We start from the raw sequence: 18,178 nt of genomic DNA, 5'->3' as shown, positions 1-18,178 counted from the left end.
GAAATTCATAATAATAATGAAAACTCATAGCAAACTAATAATTGAAATGAACTTATTTCTTTGGATTGAGTGTATGTTTTTTTAAAAAGAAGGAGAAAACATCACACTAAAGAACCCACTCGGGCTTCCCTGGTGGCGCAGTGGTTGAGAGTCCGCCTGCCGATGCAGGGGACACGGGTTCGTGCCCCGGTCCGGGAAGATCCCACATGCCGCGGAGCGGCTAGGCCCGTGAGCCATGGCCGCTAAGCCTGCCCATCCGGAGCCTGTGCTCCGCAACGGGAGAGGCCACAATAGTGAGAGGCCCGCGTACCGCAAAAAAAAAAAAAAAAGAACCCACTCAAAAAAACAACCCACGCAACAAACATACACAATGCCTGTCACACATAGTGACAGAAATATATGCTGACGCACACGCATAGATGGTCATACATACACACGTATCACACAATCACTGATACACCCCAGACCTGTCACAACCACACAACACATTCATACCCTCGCCCTGTCATGATACACACAAAAACACACTTCCACCACAGTCACAGATTCATCCTGATCCTGTCATACACAAACTGCAATCTCTCTCCTCTCTGGTGCACACACACGTATAGTCTGTCACACGGTCGCGGAGAAACACTCCGACTCCGTCATGGTCCCCAGATAAACGCACACAACGTATTTTACATGCAGTCACAGAGACATACACTGGCCATTTCGTGTGCACAGATGCCCACTTACACACACACACACACACACACACACACACACCATTCCGTCTGTCACAGGATATCTCAGGCCCGTCATGTGAACAATCATGCAAATGCAATATCACCTTTCACACAGCGTGACGTATCCTTGGCTCTACCACGCGCAGTGTTCACACACAACCCCTACACCACGTCTGTCCCTCACCGTCACTGAAGCACACTCCAGCGCTGTCGCATACTTGACTCTCCATCACACGCAGCCTGGAGACACCCTCACCTGTTTTGACGACCCCTCCCCTCTTGTCTGTCACACCATCACCTCCGTCACAGCTCGCGTTTACCTGGAGCGTTTGCCTCCGTCCATTCCCACTGCCGGCTACTAGGATCGGAGTTCTCAAAGCCCTCCCCTCCACGCCCCGCAATGATTTCTCTTTACACTGAACCTGCTCACACGCGCAGCCCAAGAACCACGAGGAAGCTCTAGGTGGACTTCCGAGACCCACGGTCGTTGGGGCCCAGTGGCCTGTGGGAAATGTAGTCCAGAGCCGGAAAAGCAGGAGACATCGGAAACCCAAGGGCCCGGGGGCGTCTCCGCCCCGGAGGTTTCTGGGAGTTGTAGTCGGTGCTCGCAGTGCGCAAGCGCCGGCTCGCGCCTGCCGTGTGTGAGTGACGTCTTGGGCGTGGGATTCTAGGGTGAGTCCCCAGCGGTAGTACTTACCTGACCACGTTTGTGCCTGAACATGTTTGAGCTCCGGAAGGCCCAGTGTAGGCTGATGGTCCCTGAGGTGCGCCAGCTCCTGGACCCGCACTGGGGACACAGCAGGTGGGGTGTGTGTGAGTGTGTGTGTGGCTCTGTGTTACTGTGACAGTCGTGGGACAGACTGAATGGCTGTAGATGGATGTAGCAGTGTTCCGGAGCCGGTCCCTACGGTTAGATTCTCAGAAAAATTGAGACGTGTTAACACAACCATTACAGTAGTCCCCCAGTATCTGCTGGTGTTTGCTTCCAGGACTCACTGTGGATAGTGCTGAGGATGCCGGAGTCCCTTTTATAAAATGCCATAGTACTTGCATGTGACCTGTGCATATCCTTCTCTATATATTAAGTCATCTGTAGATTACTTGTATTAGGTATTACGTACCTAATACCTAATACTATGTAAATAGTTGCTGTCATGAAGCAAATTCAAGTTTTGCTTTTTGGAACTTTTTGGGATTTTTTAAAAAAATATTTTTGATTAACGGTTGAATCCACGGATGCTGAACCCATGATATGGAGGGCTGATTGTATTTAAAAGTTACAATAAAGGCATTTAGAAAACTAAGGTAATAAATACCCAACACATCACTTCCTAACTATTATCTATGCTATTGAGATTATGTCAATTGTGTCTGTAGGGCGGAAATAATTATATCGTGGTGTATCACTGTACATCTCTTCCCAACTCCACCTTCAGTGATACCACATTGGCAGCTAGAAACTGGCGGTGACAGGACTGTTTACACCATGGGAATTGGCAGTTACTACAAATGAGGGCCTGATTTATTGTTTTGTTGATCTGGGGATGGGGAAGCTTCCCAAAGTCCTACCTCCTCGTCCTGCAGTGTGCCTCCAGCACCGTCTTTTGGTTAAGCTTATCATTGTGAGCTGAGGCAATTAATTGATAATGGAAACTTATGACTTACCATGTTTTCACTTAACAAATATCAAAAACAAATGTTGATGGTATACAGTATTGTTGAGAATGTGGGGGAATGAGAACGCCCATAGGTAGCTGTTAGTAATGACTACAGTCTTTTTACAGTTGAGTTGGGTAGTATCTATCACAATGTCTGAAAGCAAACCCTTAATCAACCAGCATTTTTACATATAAGATTCTAGCTTACAAAAATGCTGACTTGAAAGAAAAAGATGTGGATACAGTAATGCTTACTGAAGCCGTGTCTGTAATACTGAAGAACTGAAATTAACCTCAATGTTTATCCTTTGAGGAATTGTTAGTCTATGCTGAACAACATGGTAGCTACTTGTGGCTATTTACAATCATTACAATTAAATAAAATTTTTAATATGTAGTTCCTTAGTCAAACTAGTCACATTTCAAATGCTTGTTAGCCAGTGTGACTAGTGGACAGTTAGATAATAATTCAACATTAAAAAGGAGTTAAATCTCTATACCTGATATAAAATGAAGTAGAGGAATTGTGTTCAAGTGAAAAGGGGAAATAGCAGAACAATATGTATAGCGTGATCCCATTTCTTTACAAAATAGATGATCTTGGGGCTTCCCTGGTGGCACAGTGGTTAAGAAACTGGCTGCCAATACAGGGGACACGGGTTCAAGCCCTGGTCTGGGAAGATCCCACATGCCATAGAGCAACTAAGCACGTGCGCCACAACTACTGAGCCTGCACTCTAGAGCCCGCGAGCCACAACTACTGAGCCTGTGTACCACAACTACTGAAGTCTGCGTGCCAGAGCCTGTGCTCCGCAACAAGAGAATCCACCACGATGAGAAGCCTGCGCACCGCAATGAAGAGCAGCCCCCGCTCGCTGCAACTAGAGAAAGCCCGTGTGCAGCAACGAAGACCCACTGCAGCCAAGAATAAATAAATAAATTTATTCAAAAAAACAACAAAAAACAAAAAAAACATACACACACACAAAAAAACCCAAAAAACAATACTGAGTGAAGCAGGCACATTGTGTTAAAATTATCATCTGTTTGTCAATCATATACATTAAACTTTCTGTCCCAATTCAATTTTTTAAAATATAACTATTGCCATTCAGGCATTTTTTTTTTTTTTGGATATTTACAAATAATTATCGAGTCAAACCTCTCAGTATTTTAGTGTTTTTACCTTTGGTGTTATGCTTAGAAAATCCATGCCTATATCAGAATTTAAGTATATATTTACCTGATTTTCACTGAGTCATTTAATTATTCCATGCATTGTAAATGTGTGTGTGCACACGTGTGTATATATATATATAAAATAAAATTGGTATATAATTACTCCCACACACATACTGTTAGTCCATTTACTTAACTCTGTCTATTGAATAACCCATCTTTCTCCTACTATATTAAATAATGTACTTCCCAGATATTAGTTTTCCATTATATTTGGGCCTTTCACTTAACGGTTTACTTTGATCCTTTGATAGATCTATTAATTTGTTAACCTCTTCAGCTCTATTTTGGTTGCTTTTTGTATGGTATATCTTTTTCTGTCCTCTTAATTTCAACCTATTTGTGTCTTCTTTGCAGCAGTGTTGAATGATAAAGAAGTAGACTGGCCTTTGTGCCTGGTTCCTGGGAGGGAGACTCCAAATCCTTGGAATTTCCTGAGTAATAAGGATGTCTTTGTTATTCATAAGCCCCTTAGATCACACTGGAGTTTATTCTAATAAGGTGATTCACAGGTAACCCCTCAGTAGCTTCAGAATAGGGGCTGGTCATGCTGGAAAGACCAACTGTGTGATTACAGGGTTGGGGATTTGAACCATGTGATATCGGTTCTACCTTGGCGGGGGTGGGGAGGCTACAGATCAAATTCAATCACATGGCCAATAATTAAAGCTAATACAACTCAACAACAACAACAAAAAAACCCTAAACAATCCAACTTAAAAATGGGCAGAGGAGCTGAATAGACATTTTTCCAAAGAAGACATACAGATGGCCAACAGGCACATGAAAAGATGTTCAACATCACTAATTATTAGGGAAATGCAAATGAAAACCACAGTGAGACATCATCTCACATATGTTAGAAAGGCTATTATCAAAAAGACAAGAAATAACAAGTGTTGGAGAAAAGGGAACCCTCCTACACTGTTGGTGGGAATGTAAATTGGTGCAGCCACTTTGGAAAAAAGGATGGGAGATTCCTCAAAAAATTAAGAATAGAGCTACCATATGATCCAGCTATTCCACTTCTGGGTATTTGTCCAAAGAACATAAAAACACTAATTGAAGATGATATATGCACCCCTATGTTCATCTTAGTATTATTATTAATAGCCAGGATATGGAAACAACCTAAGTGCCCATCAACAGATGAATGGATAAAGAACATGTGGGAGATAACACACACAAACACACAGGAATATTATTCAGCCATAAAAGGTGAAATCCTGCCATTTGCAACAACATGGATGGACCTTGAGGGTATTATGCTAAATGAAATAAATCAGAGAAAAACAAATAATATATGGTTTCGCTCATATGTGAGATATAGAAAAAGAAACAAAAAACAAACGAACAAACCAAATCAAACCAAATGTTTAGATATAGAGAATAGAGTGGTGGTTGCCAGAGGGGAAGGAATAGGGGGTGGGTGCGGGAAGGTGAAATGGTTACAGGGAGTGTGTGGCTTCACCACACTGACTCCATTTTGTCAACTCCATCTCAGGCCCACAATCCTACCCTCTCCCTTTTCTGAGTGACTGAACTTTAGCCTACTCACAAGGAATGCACCCAAGCCAGATAAGTTCCCTATCAGTTTTTACCCTTGCCTTCATCTGATACGAAAACTGGAAGAATGCCTTTGCTGGTGCAGATGGTCAATGGTCAAGAGACCCCCAGAGACAGGAAAAATCCCCAGTTCTTGTCAGTGTGGGTATGCTTCTTACTTGGTAGTCAGATTCTATTTTTAGCTTCGGCCCCTTTCAACTCCCCTCCCTGTGCCCTTTTCGATGACATGGAGTGCAGCTGCGAATGCTTCTGGATCATCCATCCAGCGGATCTTTCCCGCCTGTATGTAAGTTACCCATAATAAACTTCATAATTGCACTTTATGGAGTGGCCTGCTTCATATTTCAGCCTCAAAGTTCCTTCTCAGTTCAGAGGATATTACTCGATATCTTGGCTTCTCAACAGGGGGTCAACTGTAGAGTCAGGGATGGAAGCTAAATTTTTGGTGGTAGGCATGCCTTAGTGTATACAGAAGTAGAAATATAATGTTGTACACATGAAACATATAATGTTATAAACCAATGTTACCTTGATTTAAAAAAGAAAGAAAGAAAGGAAATAATGGCCCCAAACTTCCCAAATCTGGGAAAATGTATGCCATCCAGATTCAAGAAGCCATATAGGGGCTTCCCTGGTGGGGCAGTGGTTAAGAATCTGCCTGCCAATGCAGGCGACATGGGTTTGAGCCCTGGTCTGGGAGGATCCCACATGCTGCAGAGCAACTAAGCCCCTGCGCCACAACTACTGAAGCCCGCATGCCTAGAGCCCTGCTCCACAACAAGAGAAACCATTGCAATGAGAAGTCTGCACACCGCAATGAAGACCCAACACAGCCAAAAATAAATAAATAAATTTATATTAAAAAGTGAAGTCATATAGAGTCAAAATAGGATGAATCCAAAGTAATCCACAGTGAGACACATTGTAATCAAATTGTCAAAAGTCAAAGACAAAGAGAGAATTTTGAAAGCAACAAGAGAAAAGCAATTTGTGATGTACAAGGGGACCCCTATAAGACTCTCAGCAGATTTCTCAGCAGATGTCTTGCAGGCCAGAGGGAGTGGGATAATATGCTGAGGGAGTTCATCACCACTAGACCTGCCTTACAAGAAATGCTAAAGGAAGTTCTTCAAGTGGAAATGATGCCAAACAGCAACATGAAAGAATATGAAAGGAAAAGGCTCACTGGAAAAGGTAAATGTATAGACAAATACAGAATTCTGTGATATTATAATGGTGGTGCATAAATCACATTTAGTTCTGAATAGAGATTAAAATACAGAAGTAAAAATAATAACTACAAAAATATGTTAGTAGATACACAATATGAAGACATAATTTGTGACATCAATAACATAAAATATGTGTGAGGGGAGAAATAAAAGTGTTGAGCATTTGTATATGATGTTATCAGTTAATACAGCTTGTTTTAAGATGTTTTGTTTAAGTCCCATGTTAACCACAAAGAAAATGCCTATAGAAGGTACACAAAAGAAAATGAGAAAGGAATCAAAGCACGTCACCACACACACACACAGAAAAGAAAATCAATGAAACAGAAAGGAAGACAGCAAGGGAAAAGAGTGACAAAAAAGCTATAAGACAAACAGAAAACAATTAACAAATGACAATAGTAAGTCCTTCCCTGTTAATTATTACTTTAGATGTAAATGGATTAAACTTCTCCATCGAAAGAGAGAATGGCTGAAGGAATGAAAAAGAAACAAAATCCAGCTATATTTTGTCTACAAGAGACTCACTTCAGATTTAAAGACACACAGAGGCTGAAAGTGAAAGTGTGGAAATAGACATACCATGCAAATTGTAAATGAAAGCAAGGGTGGCCATACTTATACAAAATAGACTTTGTCAAAAGTTCAAGCAAGGCATAAAAATACCAAGTGAAAACACCTGAAAGTTTACTACCTTGTTATAATGATTCTTAGTATGTCTTAGTATCTTCTAACACATACACATGTAAATAACAGAGATGTATGTATTTTACACTTTTAACAGGCATTTTTTTTCACATCACTTACCTGTAAGTTTCTCCTCTGCACATACCTTCACAAGCTCCCACACTCCCCTTGTGTAGAGTATTGTTTAAAATCTGGCATATATATCCCATAACTTTCTTCATCTTCATACAGTCATACATACCCAAATACACATGGTTGCCTTCAATTTCTATATAAAAAACTTTAAAATTTCATCACAGATAAATTCTTTATATTTTAAAAGTATACAATTGTGTAAATACATTCCAGTTAAGAAACAGAATACACAAAATAACTTTGAATCCTTTTGCCAACTTCTCTCTTCATCATCCTGCCTTCCTGTAGCTACCACATTCCTGAATTTTATATCCTTTTTTAAAAAATTAATTTTTGGCTGCATTGGGTCTTCGTTGCTGCACTTGGGCTTTCTCTAGTTGCGGCGAGTGGGGGCTACTCTTGTTGCAGTGCGCAGGCTTCTCATTGTGGTGGCTTCTCTTGTTGCAGAGCATGGGCTCTAGGCACACAGGCTTCAGTAGTTGTGGCTCGTGGGCTCTAGAGCGCAGGCTCAGTAGTTGTGGTGCACAGGCTTAGTTGCTCCGCAGCATGTAGGATCTTCCTGGGCCAGGGCTCGAACCTGTGTCCCCTGCAGTGGCAGGCGGATTCTTAACCACTGAACCACCGGGGAAGTCCCCTTGTTTTTTATTATGTACCACTTACACAGAAAATATCATTTGTTTCGCCTCTTTTTAAAGTTTTATGAATGGAATTATACTGTATGTATATATCTATAACTCTTTATCATATTTGTTTAATTCAGTCATTTTCACTGCTGTGCACTATCCCACTGTATAGGTACTCCACACCTAATTAAACATCCTACTTCTGATGGGCATGTTTCATTTCCAGATTTGTTACTGCAATGATATTAGTGAAAGCAATGCTATTGATTTTTCTCATGTGTCAGTACTTCTAATGTTGTGCATGTCAAATTATAGTAAAAAGACAACTCTAAACAAGATGCAACCCATCTATTTCCATGAACAGCACACTGTATTACAGTAAACCGAGTTTATATTCAACCATCAAATGTGGTTCTCCCATTAATTCACTTTTTGATGGGTCATTAAGAACACCTTCAGGGGCTTCCCTGGTGGCGCAGTGGTTGAGGGTCCACCTGCCGATGCAGGGGACACGGGTTCGTGCCCCGGTCCGGGAGGATCCCACATGCCGCGGAGCAGCGGGGCCCGTGAGCCATGGCCGCTGAACCTGCGCGTCCGGAGCCTGTGCTCCGCAACGGTAGAGGCCACAACAGTGAGAGGCCCGCGTACCGCAAAAAAAAAAAAAGAATACCTTCAAATCCAGTAGTTTCATCATTACCCCTCAAAATATCCAATGAAAGGTTTGAGCTTGGAAGAAATGGAAGATGCTGAACCTGCTGCACTGCCTTGAATTCCATTTGTAGTTTTAGTGGAGCAAATAGACCCTGGATGTTTCTCAGTGTGGAAAAGTTCATTTTATCTTGGTCGAGCTGGAATTTTTTTCCTGATAATTCAAGAGGATGACTGGGCAAAAGTTCAATTTTCACACAAGAAAAACCTTTTTGAAGAAGATCATGACTTTCAAAAGGTCCACTTGCTGAAAGTTCAGTAACTGGAAGACTGTCCTTTTGCTGAGATCCAAGTCCTCTGACATTCATCTTCAACTAGCTCTGCAAACAGCCTCTCAGCCTGTTACCCAATGCTATTGATTTTGACGACAGAGAAATTGTTTTAAGGATTTTTAGCTGTGATGAAGCCAATTAGGGTGAAGCAAAAGAGAGACTTGGAAAAAAGGTTAGAAAAGAAAATCCTTTTTTGGCACATATATACAATGGAATATTACTCAGCCATAAAAAGAAACGAGATTGAGTTATTTGTAGTGAGGTGGATGGACCTAAGGTTTGTCATACAGAGCGAAGTAAGTCAGAAAGAGAAAAACAAATACCGTATGCTAATGCACATATATGGAATCTAAAAAAGCAGTACTGATGAACCTAGTGGCAGGGCAGGGATAAAGACACAGACATAGAGAATGGACTTGAGGACACAGTCGGGGGAAGGGGAAGCTGGGATGAAGTGAGACAGTAGCATTGACATATATACACTACCAAATGTAAAATGGATGGCTAGTGGGAAGCAGCTGCATAGCACAGGGAGATCAGCTCGGTGCTTTGTGACGACCTAGAGGGGTGGGATAGGGAGGTTGGGAGGGAGGCTCGAGAGGGAGGGGATATGGGGATATATGTATCCTTATAGCTGATTCACTTTGTTGTACAACAGAAACTAACACAACATTGTAAAGCAATTATACTCCAATAAAGATATTAAAAAATGCTCTTTTTTCAGGAACACTTGGGACTTTATTCTGAACTTGTAATAGGAATGGAATTTTACCTTCTTCCCTAATACTATATCCATAAACCGTTTTTACCTACCATTTCAGATCAGAAAAAAAGTCTGCCAGAGGAAGCTACAGATATTTTGGTTCAAAACTGCCAACTGCAATAGGCCCTGCCTAGGAAATGGAAACCTGGTTTTGTATATTTAAAATATTTTAAAATGCAATGATCACTCTTAAAAATAAAACAAGTAGTTTTCTGATTGACTATAATTATGTAGTCTCAAACAGGTTCCTTGCGTTGTCTGACCTATAAGCTAGGACATCTGATTACCTAATTCTGGGCTTTCCTCTAATCTATCTGCCTCTACCCATGGGAAGTTATTTCTTTAATCCAGGGTTCTCAAAGTTATTTGCTCAAGTTCTCTTAACATCATGAAGATTGGAAGCCTACCTCAGCCACTCCAAGACTGGCTGTTACTTTGATTTCTTCTTTCTTTTTCAAAGTTATGCTGATTTGCAGTCTTTCCCAAAACATCTTTGATTCATCATAAAATGTCCAAATCTTTTGGCAGATAAATTGCAGGTCTTTTTCTGCATATTAAATTTGATTCTCCAAGAAGATGTAATAACAGTATTCTACTTTATAGGTAACAAAACTGGTTTATTGTCACTCACTATCAAAACACACAGTCACAATTTCCAGGCACATATAGTGGTTGGTAGTCAGATAATCAAACTAACATGCCAAGCTAGATAACACTGTACTGTTTTTCAATCCCAGCTGGACAGTGTTCCACTTTCACAATTACCATGGTATGCACACAAAAGAAAAGCCTATCAGAAAAAACATCTTACAAATATTGTCATCTTCGGTTACTGACATTAACAGAAATACATAAAGACACAGACCTCAAGTCTCTCAGTCCTACAGAGACCTTCTCACAGGTCTCCATGGTCACAATATCCATTCACGACCACTCATTGTTGCTTTCCAACAGTAGCATATAACCTCTGATACAAACCGCCTTACACCTAAGGAAACAAAGATTCACATTTGCAGAGACTATCCCATGAAAATAAACAAGTCTACACAGGGTTCCAGACACCGAATCGGACCCACAAGCGCACCCAAAGCAAGACACATTCATCATTTCAACTGCCAGACCCTGCTCCAATCTCTCGTGCCCAGGTAAGCTCGTGACCCCGCTCAGGGTCATTCTCACGGACTTTACCCAGGATGCCCCCGCTCATTGAGGCCTAAGTCCCTGGTCACGCGCCTCCTCCCTCATCCCCCCGCCCCCGCTCTGGACTCCAGAATGCGTTCCTCAGCCTTCGCTGGGAACCTCTTGATTCGCCCAGAGCCATGCTAAAGACTACTGAGCCACTAGGCTCGACCAAGACTCAAACTACTCCTCCCACCTAAGACCAGAGATTCGGGTGGGCTTTGGAAAAGGCGTCTCTGATAGGCGGAGCCGAGTTGCATGCTGGGAGCATTCTGAAGGTCCAGGTTCCCAGCTTCTGGGGATTCGTCTGCCGCGGACTACATTTCCCAGAAGTCTCAGGGCACAGGACCTCTCGGGGCAGGGCGAGATTGCCTGCGGAGAGCGCCTGGAAGCGTCGGGCTCCGAGCCTCAGAGGATGTTCCGGCTTTTATTTCCCATGAGCCTCTGGGCCCAAACTAACCTCCGTTTCTGGGTCCCTTTCCGGTGTCTTCGAGATTTTTGGACTCTGCGCGGTGAGTTGGTCGCGTCCGAGGAAGTGATCAGCGCCGAGTGAGGGTGGGAGGGCTTAGCGGACTTCGCCAGAGCCTTGTCGGAACCAGTAGTGCGTGTGGGGGTGACACTGGGAGGCGCTCGAGGTGAGAAGGCCCGGGCAGCGGACAGGGCGAGTCGTGTCCGGAGCCTCAAGCCTGTGTGTGAGCGAGAGGCTGAGAAGGATGGTGTGTGACAGACGGCGTGACAGGGCCGGGGTGTGTCTCCCTAACGGTGTGTGCTATTGGGAATGTGTGACGGGGTCATGAAGTGCGTGACCTTGTTTGTAGGTGTGGTTTGCTTGGGCGGGATGCTCTAGGTTCCTTCTAGACTCTCTTAGGGGCTGCCAGAGTTAAGTGACCGCAAGAAAAGAATTCCAGGACTAAGCCCTAGAATGTACGTTTCCAGTAAGAAAGTACAGATCTAGTCTTGGGATGAAAATTTGACACCTGGACGTGTCCTCGTGACAGGCTCCTGGAAAGACATGATTGGGGAGGTCCCACAGGTAGGATTCCTAGAAAAATCACCTCCTTGGGGGACCAGCTACCTGTTTCAGCTCCACTACAAACAGACCTCTGTCCCCAAGAACTGCTGTCAACTCAATTCCAGTTTCCCTTTGAATTCCGTTTGTGTATTTTGGATGAAGGCAGATGTGGCCCTGGGGAGTGTTTTATTTTGGTTTTAGTTAGGTTTGTCTGTGTTCCGAGAAATACTGGTGTCTCGTGATTTCTCCCCACCCCCTCCTGCTGCCCCTAACGCCCACCCCCCCAACCCTAGTTGCTGCTGGGTTTCTGAGAAGGACCCTGAAAAGGACAGAATTGTTGCATATTTAGAAATCAAGGTTCAGGTGAATTTGTGTTTCTTTTTTATTCATAGTTACTTTTGTTTTTAGATCATGAAGCTATTTGCTTTCCTTAACCAGAAATATCTTGACCATTTTTCAAGACACTTGACTAGTAGTGTCTATCTTGGGTCTTCCTTCTGGTGAATAACCCATCATGCTGGTGCCTCCCTCTTCCCAGAGGCCCCCCATTGTCCTTTTCCTCAGTCAGTAGCCATCCGTTCATATGGCAAATTGTTCAAATCCTCCAGTACATTTTCCCTTTCTAAGCAATTTTTTTTTTTTTGGCCCTACCGCGTGGCACGCAGGATCCTAGTTTGCCGACCAGGGATGGAACCCACCCCTACCCCGTGCAGTGGACGAGCGGAGTCTTAACACTGGACCGTCAGGGAAGTCCCTAAGCATTCTGATGGTATAGAAGCACACCACCTCCAGAAGGTGGGCTGGAGGTGGGATGTTAGGGGCTTTATTTTAGACTATGATTACTTGAGGAGATTAGCATTTAGGTGGTATCGAATGCAAATTATTTTTTATCTGTTCCACAGTCATGGTTTTCAAAGCAAGGCAAGGTAGGAGGGGATCGGTTATTTCAGGTAGTAAGTTACAATGTTGTGAGGCTTTCAGGGGTGGGAATGTGATTGAGGTTTGAGCATAGTGTTGCTGAGTCCAAGCTCAAGCTGCTTGCCCCAGGACAGGCCGATAAATCGAGAGACGAGTTGTTGGGGCAAGGAATAGAGATTTTATTCAGAAAGCCAGCAGACTGAGAAGACGGTGGGCTCATGTCCCAAAGAAGCATCTGGCCTGAATTAGAATTCAGGCTTCTTTTATACTGAAAGGGGAGGGAGTGGAGTCAAACATTTCCTGGTTCCCATCAGCCTCTGGAGGGGATGTGTTAATTTTTTCCTCCCTGTAGGCATTCGTAGGTGGATCTGGTCAGGATGTTTCCTGTGAGCTAAACAAAGGTATTTTAGCTTAATGCTCATTACCTGGGGGGGTTAGGCAGGGTTCCCAGAGATGGGCCATTATGTATAATTTAAGCTTATAGGCAACATATCTTTAGTGATTAACTTGTAATAGAACATAAAGGTTCTTCCCTATTACAGTAGTGGTTTGCAGTTTGTACCCACAAGGGCAGAGACTTTCAGATAATTTTTAGGTAGAAATCTGTAGCATTGCCAAACATGAGTTATTTCAGGTCCAATTCTGTGCGGGTTCTGAGAGGTAGTACTGTGCTGTGGTTAAGAGTAAGGCTCTGGATCTAGAGCATCTGGATCCAGCTCTACCTGTTACTTGCTGTGTGAGTGTAAATAAATGACTCAGGCTCTCTGTGCCATGTCTACAAAATTGGAACAAAGTAATACCTACCTAATGGAGTTATAATGATGTAAGTTGAGTTCATATGTGTAAAGCTCCATAGAACAGTGCCTGCCCCATGATACAGGCTTAGTAAGTATTAAGATTTGCTGTTATGTGGTGATTCTGGATCATTCCACATCAACTTTTTATAGATCAAAATATGAAGGCTTAGTAAATATTAAGATTTGCTGTTATGTGGTGATTCTGGATCATTCCACATCAACTTTTTATAGATCAAAATATGAAGGCTTAGTAAATATTAAGATTTGCTGTTATGTGGTGATTCTGGATCATTCCACATCAACTTTTTATAGATCAAAATATGAAGGCTTAGTAAATATTAAGATTTGCTGTTATGTGGTGATTCTGGATCATTCCACATCAACTTTTTATAGATCAAAATATGAAGAGAAATAAAATGATTGTGTGGGTGCTTGCAAGTTTGAAAAAGTTACCAGGGGCTCAAATGGTCTAGAACAGGAAGTCTTAACCTGAGGTCTTCTTATTCCATTTATAAGCATCCAGGTGATCACAGATCCCTTGAAATAGAGACAGAATTTTTGTAAATATTTGTAAATTAATTTTCTAAGTGGGCAGAGTGTCCCTAATTTCATGAGATTACCGAGTATGTGTGACCCCAAAAAGATCTAGTTCCGTTTGTCTGGAATAAAATTATAATAGCTTGGAAGGAGCTTTTACAAATTTAGAATCCAATGACATGGAAACAGTTAAGTAAATGCAGTATACCGTTTGATGGAATAATATGCACCTAATACACATTATGTTTATAAAGAATCAAAAGAAGGGAAAATGTAAATGATAAAATATCAAGCAATAGTTATAGTTATGAACAAAAGTACTTAAGAATATTATGAGTTATATGTGGATCCCATCCAATAAGAGACAGTTTTGAAAGACATTTTTCAAGGATTGTATCCAAATGTTTTAAATTGACCATTCAGTGAAGAATTAGAGAGGTGTAGCCACACTTGTTAAGTATCTACTCTGTACCAAATATTGTTCTGTTTATATGCATATATTTCCTTGCTGTGACTTTAAGGGGACTTAACATAATTTGTGTTCATTCACAGGAGAATCTTGACAGTGAAAGTGTCTCACTGTAGTGATGAGCTACAGCTACAAGATGTTGAAGAGCTGGTAGGTGTCATTTGTTTCAGACCCACCGATTTTCAGTGTTGGGCCTGTTTGTTCAGTTTTCCTAATGACTGAATTCCCTGTCACTCAGTTTTCTACATTTGGAAATATCTTTATTTTTCTGATTATGGAGTTAATGCAGGTGTGTTGCAAAAAATTCAGCAATCCAGGGAATGTATAGAGAAGGAAGTTAAAATTGTATCCTGTAGAGTTAATCATCTCTAATATTTTGATGTATTTTTATTCAGTTGCTTAAGGCAGGACAGGATCACTTAAGCACACCTGATCTAAAGCTTCTTTTTCCTTCTGCAGCTCTGGCTTTTCTGGACTCTGTGCTTCACCAGTAGAGGAACCCTATGGAGCATTAATTAGTTCCTGCAATTCTAGAACCATGACTGACGTAAGTTGGTATTTCTCTCTCCTTGAAGTGTTGTGATTTTTAGGTCATGTGAATCTTTTCCTGAATTAACCCTAAAGCTTTCTACTTAACAGAACCCCATGCCTGAACCTGCTTCTCGGTTCCTTCTGTTCCAGTAAAGGATGATGCCAAACAGCCCAGCGTCCTCCCTCTGTGCCTTTTCCAATCAGTGCCATCATATTCATTGAGCACATTACTCAACATCTCCTGCGGTTCAGTCTTCCATCAAGAGCAGTGAAGGAATGGAGTCCTTTAAGGGAAATATTTGAGTGTCTATCAAAGAGTAATGTAAAGAAATATAGAGAACAATCAGCTCGCTTTTATTTGTATACAAGGAAAACCAACAGTAGATTGAGTTCATCTTTCAAAGGCACAAAGAGGATTTCATAGAAGAAGGAAAGAGGAGAGAATGAAAGACTGCAGACATTTGGAAAGCAGCAGTTTCTCTTTTTCAAGCTAAGATGCTGATTAGTTCATGTCCTATCTAGAAAAAAATGGCTGAAGTTCTCCCAATTGTTTTTCTTTTTCAGGCTAAGATACAGCTAGCAAAGAAGTCGGTCAGGATACTCTGCCCTTAGCCAGCTGGATGGCCACCCACGAGAACAGTTTCAGTAGTCTGTGTATTGTCTGGAAGAGCTTTGGTGTTTAACTGGGACGTATCCATGGCAGGCTGTCTTGGGTCTTGCCTTTTGTTATCACTTCCATCTTTGTTCGGCCAGGGCTGCCCCATTTCCATTATCAGAATTTCTCATTCCCAAGACAGGTCTGCGGTGTGATGAGTTAGTGATGAGGGTCCCTTTGGACCACACAGGAAAACGTGGAACTTCTTCACAGACCTGAGTTTTCCAGAAAGACAAGATGGAATATGGGATTTCTTCGTCATAGCCTCAGTTTGTATGGGATCACATGCTTTGCAAGCTTTTAGGATTAGAGCGGGGAGTGAGTGGTTCTTTCCAGGGACTCCCTTATCAGTAAACACCAGTGTCAAAGTCTCTTTAGTTATTGACCAGGATGTGACACCTGTGTTGTGTCTGATATACTCTATCAATATCCTCCACCTCGGGAACAAGGAATATGTTAAGCAACAGGTGGTTGAAGTTACCATGTAAAAAGATGATCCAGATTCTTAAGTACTGGCTGATAATAGACTCCTAGAATTAAGAAAATCTTGGAAGTTTTGTTCAGCCTGAATGTATAATAGTCATTAATCTCATATATCCACATGATGAACTGAATTGCAGGTAATAAAAACATTTTACATATTCGATTCATCATAATAAGGAAAAATGCTGATGATATAATCTCACAGCATGGTTCACTTGAGGCTTAATGATAATCCTTAATTGAAATCATTTTTCTAAAATAAGAGATTTTATAGGACATTTGGAAAAAAAGTTTTTATGTGTTTTTGGTATTTCTTAAAGGGAAAAGATGGTGTAGCAGTTCACATTTATAATGAATTTATGAGACTTCCCTGGTGACGCACTGGTTAAGAATCCGCCTGCCAATGCAGGGGACATGGGTTCGAGCCCTGGTCCAGGAAGATCCCACATGCCGCGGAGCAACTAAGCCCGTGTGCCACAACTACTGAGCCTGCACTCTAGAGTCCGTGAGCCACAACTGCTGAAGCCCGTGCGCCTAGAGCCCGTGCACCACAACGAAGATTAGTCCCCGCTCACCGCAACTAGAGAAAGCCCGCACAGCAACGAAGACCCAACGCAGCCATAAATAAATAAATAAATAAATAAGAATTTATGAGGCAGGCACTTAGCAAGTTGTTTGTATGTATACACACCCATAAACGCCCCCATCCCCTTCCCCCAACACTATTTTTATTTAATAGAAGAGAAACATTATTTTATGCATTATCAGACAGGTCTGGATAGCTGAGTTACTTCACAGTATCCAGGAAGTTCTGCTGTAATAGGTTTCTTCTAGAACATGTAGACACTCTGCTTTAGTCATACTAATTTCTTTACTTTTCCCTACCCATACGTCTCACAGGCTTCCAGCCGACTGGATCGTTATATTTTCCTCTTCTTATAGTTTATGCTTCATACTCCTCTTTTTTCCTCTTGGAAATAGTTTCTAAATTTCTTTAATTTCACAAGTAATGTGTGGGTTTTTGGTTTTAGGGCTTGGTGACATTCAGGGATGTGGCCATTGACTTCTCTCAGGAGGAGTGGGAATTCCTGGACCCTGCTCAAAGGGACTTGTACGTGGATGTGATGTTGGAGAACTATAGCAACTTGGTCTCACTGGGTAAGTTCATCTGCCTGAAATAGTTTAGAATCTCCTTTCTGGAACATCAGCTTTCTGCACTAGGAATTACAGGGCTATCTTTGAAGAAATCAGGTGAATTTCTCCTCTGTGTTCTCAAAGGAATGTTTTGGTATTTGTTGGCTTAGAAATGGGTTCATTGAGCACCTCGATCGTCCCATCCCTCAGTGAGCTTCAACCTTCCTCTGGCCCTTTCTGTAATGGCCTCTCTTCTTTAATGACCAAAGAGCTGGATTTGCATTATGGGGTGTTTATTTCATAACCACTGTCAAAGAAACCAGATTTCATACTGTGTTTAGCTTCAACATTTCTATAGATGATCTGTGTCCTTGCTACTCAAAGTGTGGTTCTTTTTATTAAAATAAATTTATTTATTTTCTATTTACTTATCTTTTGGCTGCGTTGGGTCTTCATTGCTGCACATGGGCTTTCTCTAGCTGCCTGCGGCCAGGGAGGGTTACTCTTCATTGAGGTGCAGGGGCTTCTTATTGCGGTGGCTTCTCTTGTTGTGGAGCAGGGTCTCTAGGCACGTGGGCTTCAGTAGTTGTGGCTTGCAGGCTTAGTCGCTCCGCGGCATGTGGGATCTTCCTGGACCAGGGATCGAACCCGTGTCCCCTGCATTGGCAGGCGGATCCTTAGCCACTGCGTCACCAGGGAAGTCCCAAAAGTATGGTTCTTTTGTATTAGGAACCATAGAAAGGCCAGAGCAGCGTTAGTGAAGGAGAGGGTACCAAGAAGTGAGTCAGGGAGACAGGCAGGATCCAGGTGACAGGCAGCATTGTTGGTTTTGGGGAAGAATGTGGATTGTTC

The 18,178-nt window shown here is 42.2% G+C and overlaps 2 protein-coding genes across 2 annotated transcripts; one reads left to right on the top strand and one right to left on the bottom strand.

The window, feature by feature from the left end:
* Nucleotides 1–8,241: 8,241 nt before the first annotated feature.
* Nucleotides 8,242–8,884, bottom strand: LOC136141363 (proteasome maturation protein-like). Its single transcript, XM_065899549.1, has 2 exons — nucleotides 8,539–8,884; nucleotides 8,242–8,321 (listed from the first exon to the last, which is right to left on the bottom strand). The coding sequence occupies exons 1-2, from the start codon at nucleotides 8,882–8,884 to the stop codon at nucleotides 8,242–8,244; spliced, it is 426 nt and encodes a 141-aa protein (XP_065755621.1).
* Nucleotides 8,885–14,659: 5,775 nt separating this feature from the next.
* Nucleotides 14,660–17,373, top strand: LOC136140998 (zinc finger protein 283-like). The gene is made up of 3 exons (XM_065899129.1): nucleotides 14,660–14,673; nucleotides 14,983–15,070; nucleotides 17,224–17,373. The coding sequence occupies exons 1-3, from the start codon at nucleotides 14,660–14,662 to the stop codon at nucleotides 17,371–17,373; spliced, it is 252 nt and encodes an 83-aa protein (XP_065755201.1).
* Nucleotides 17,374–18,178: the final 805 nt, after the last annotated feature.

Source organism: Phocoena phocoena, chromosome 20 (assembly GCF_963924675.1).
Source record: "Phocoena phocoena chromosome 20, mPhoPho1.1, whole genome shotgun sequence".
Classification (NCBI taxonomy): Eukaryota; Metazoa; Chordata; class Mammalia; order Artiodactyla; family Phocoenidae; genus Phocoena; species Phocoena phocoena.
The sequence above is the reverse complement of the archived record's forward strand: the minus strand, read 5'-3'. Positions and strand labels throughout refer to the sequence as shown.

Coding starts and splice junctions, on each gene's coding strand:
- LOC136140998 (XM_065899129.1), top strand. Junction 15,071..17,223: donor ATTCTAGAACCATGACTGAC/GTAAGTTGGTAT, acceptor TTTTGGTTTTAG/GGCTTGGTGACATTCAGGGA.
- LOC136141363 (XM_065899549.1), bottom strand. CDS start 8,884: ATGAATGTCAGAGGACTTGGATCTCAGCAAAAGGACAGTCTTCCAGTT. Junction 8,322..8,538: donor TGAAACTACTGGATTTGAAG/GTATTCTTTTTT, acceptor AAGCCCCTGAAG/GTGTTCTTAATGACCCATCA.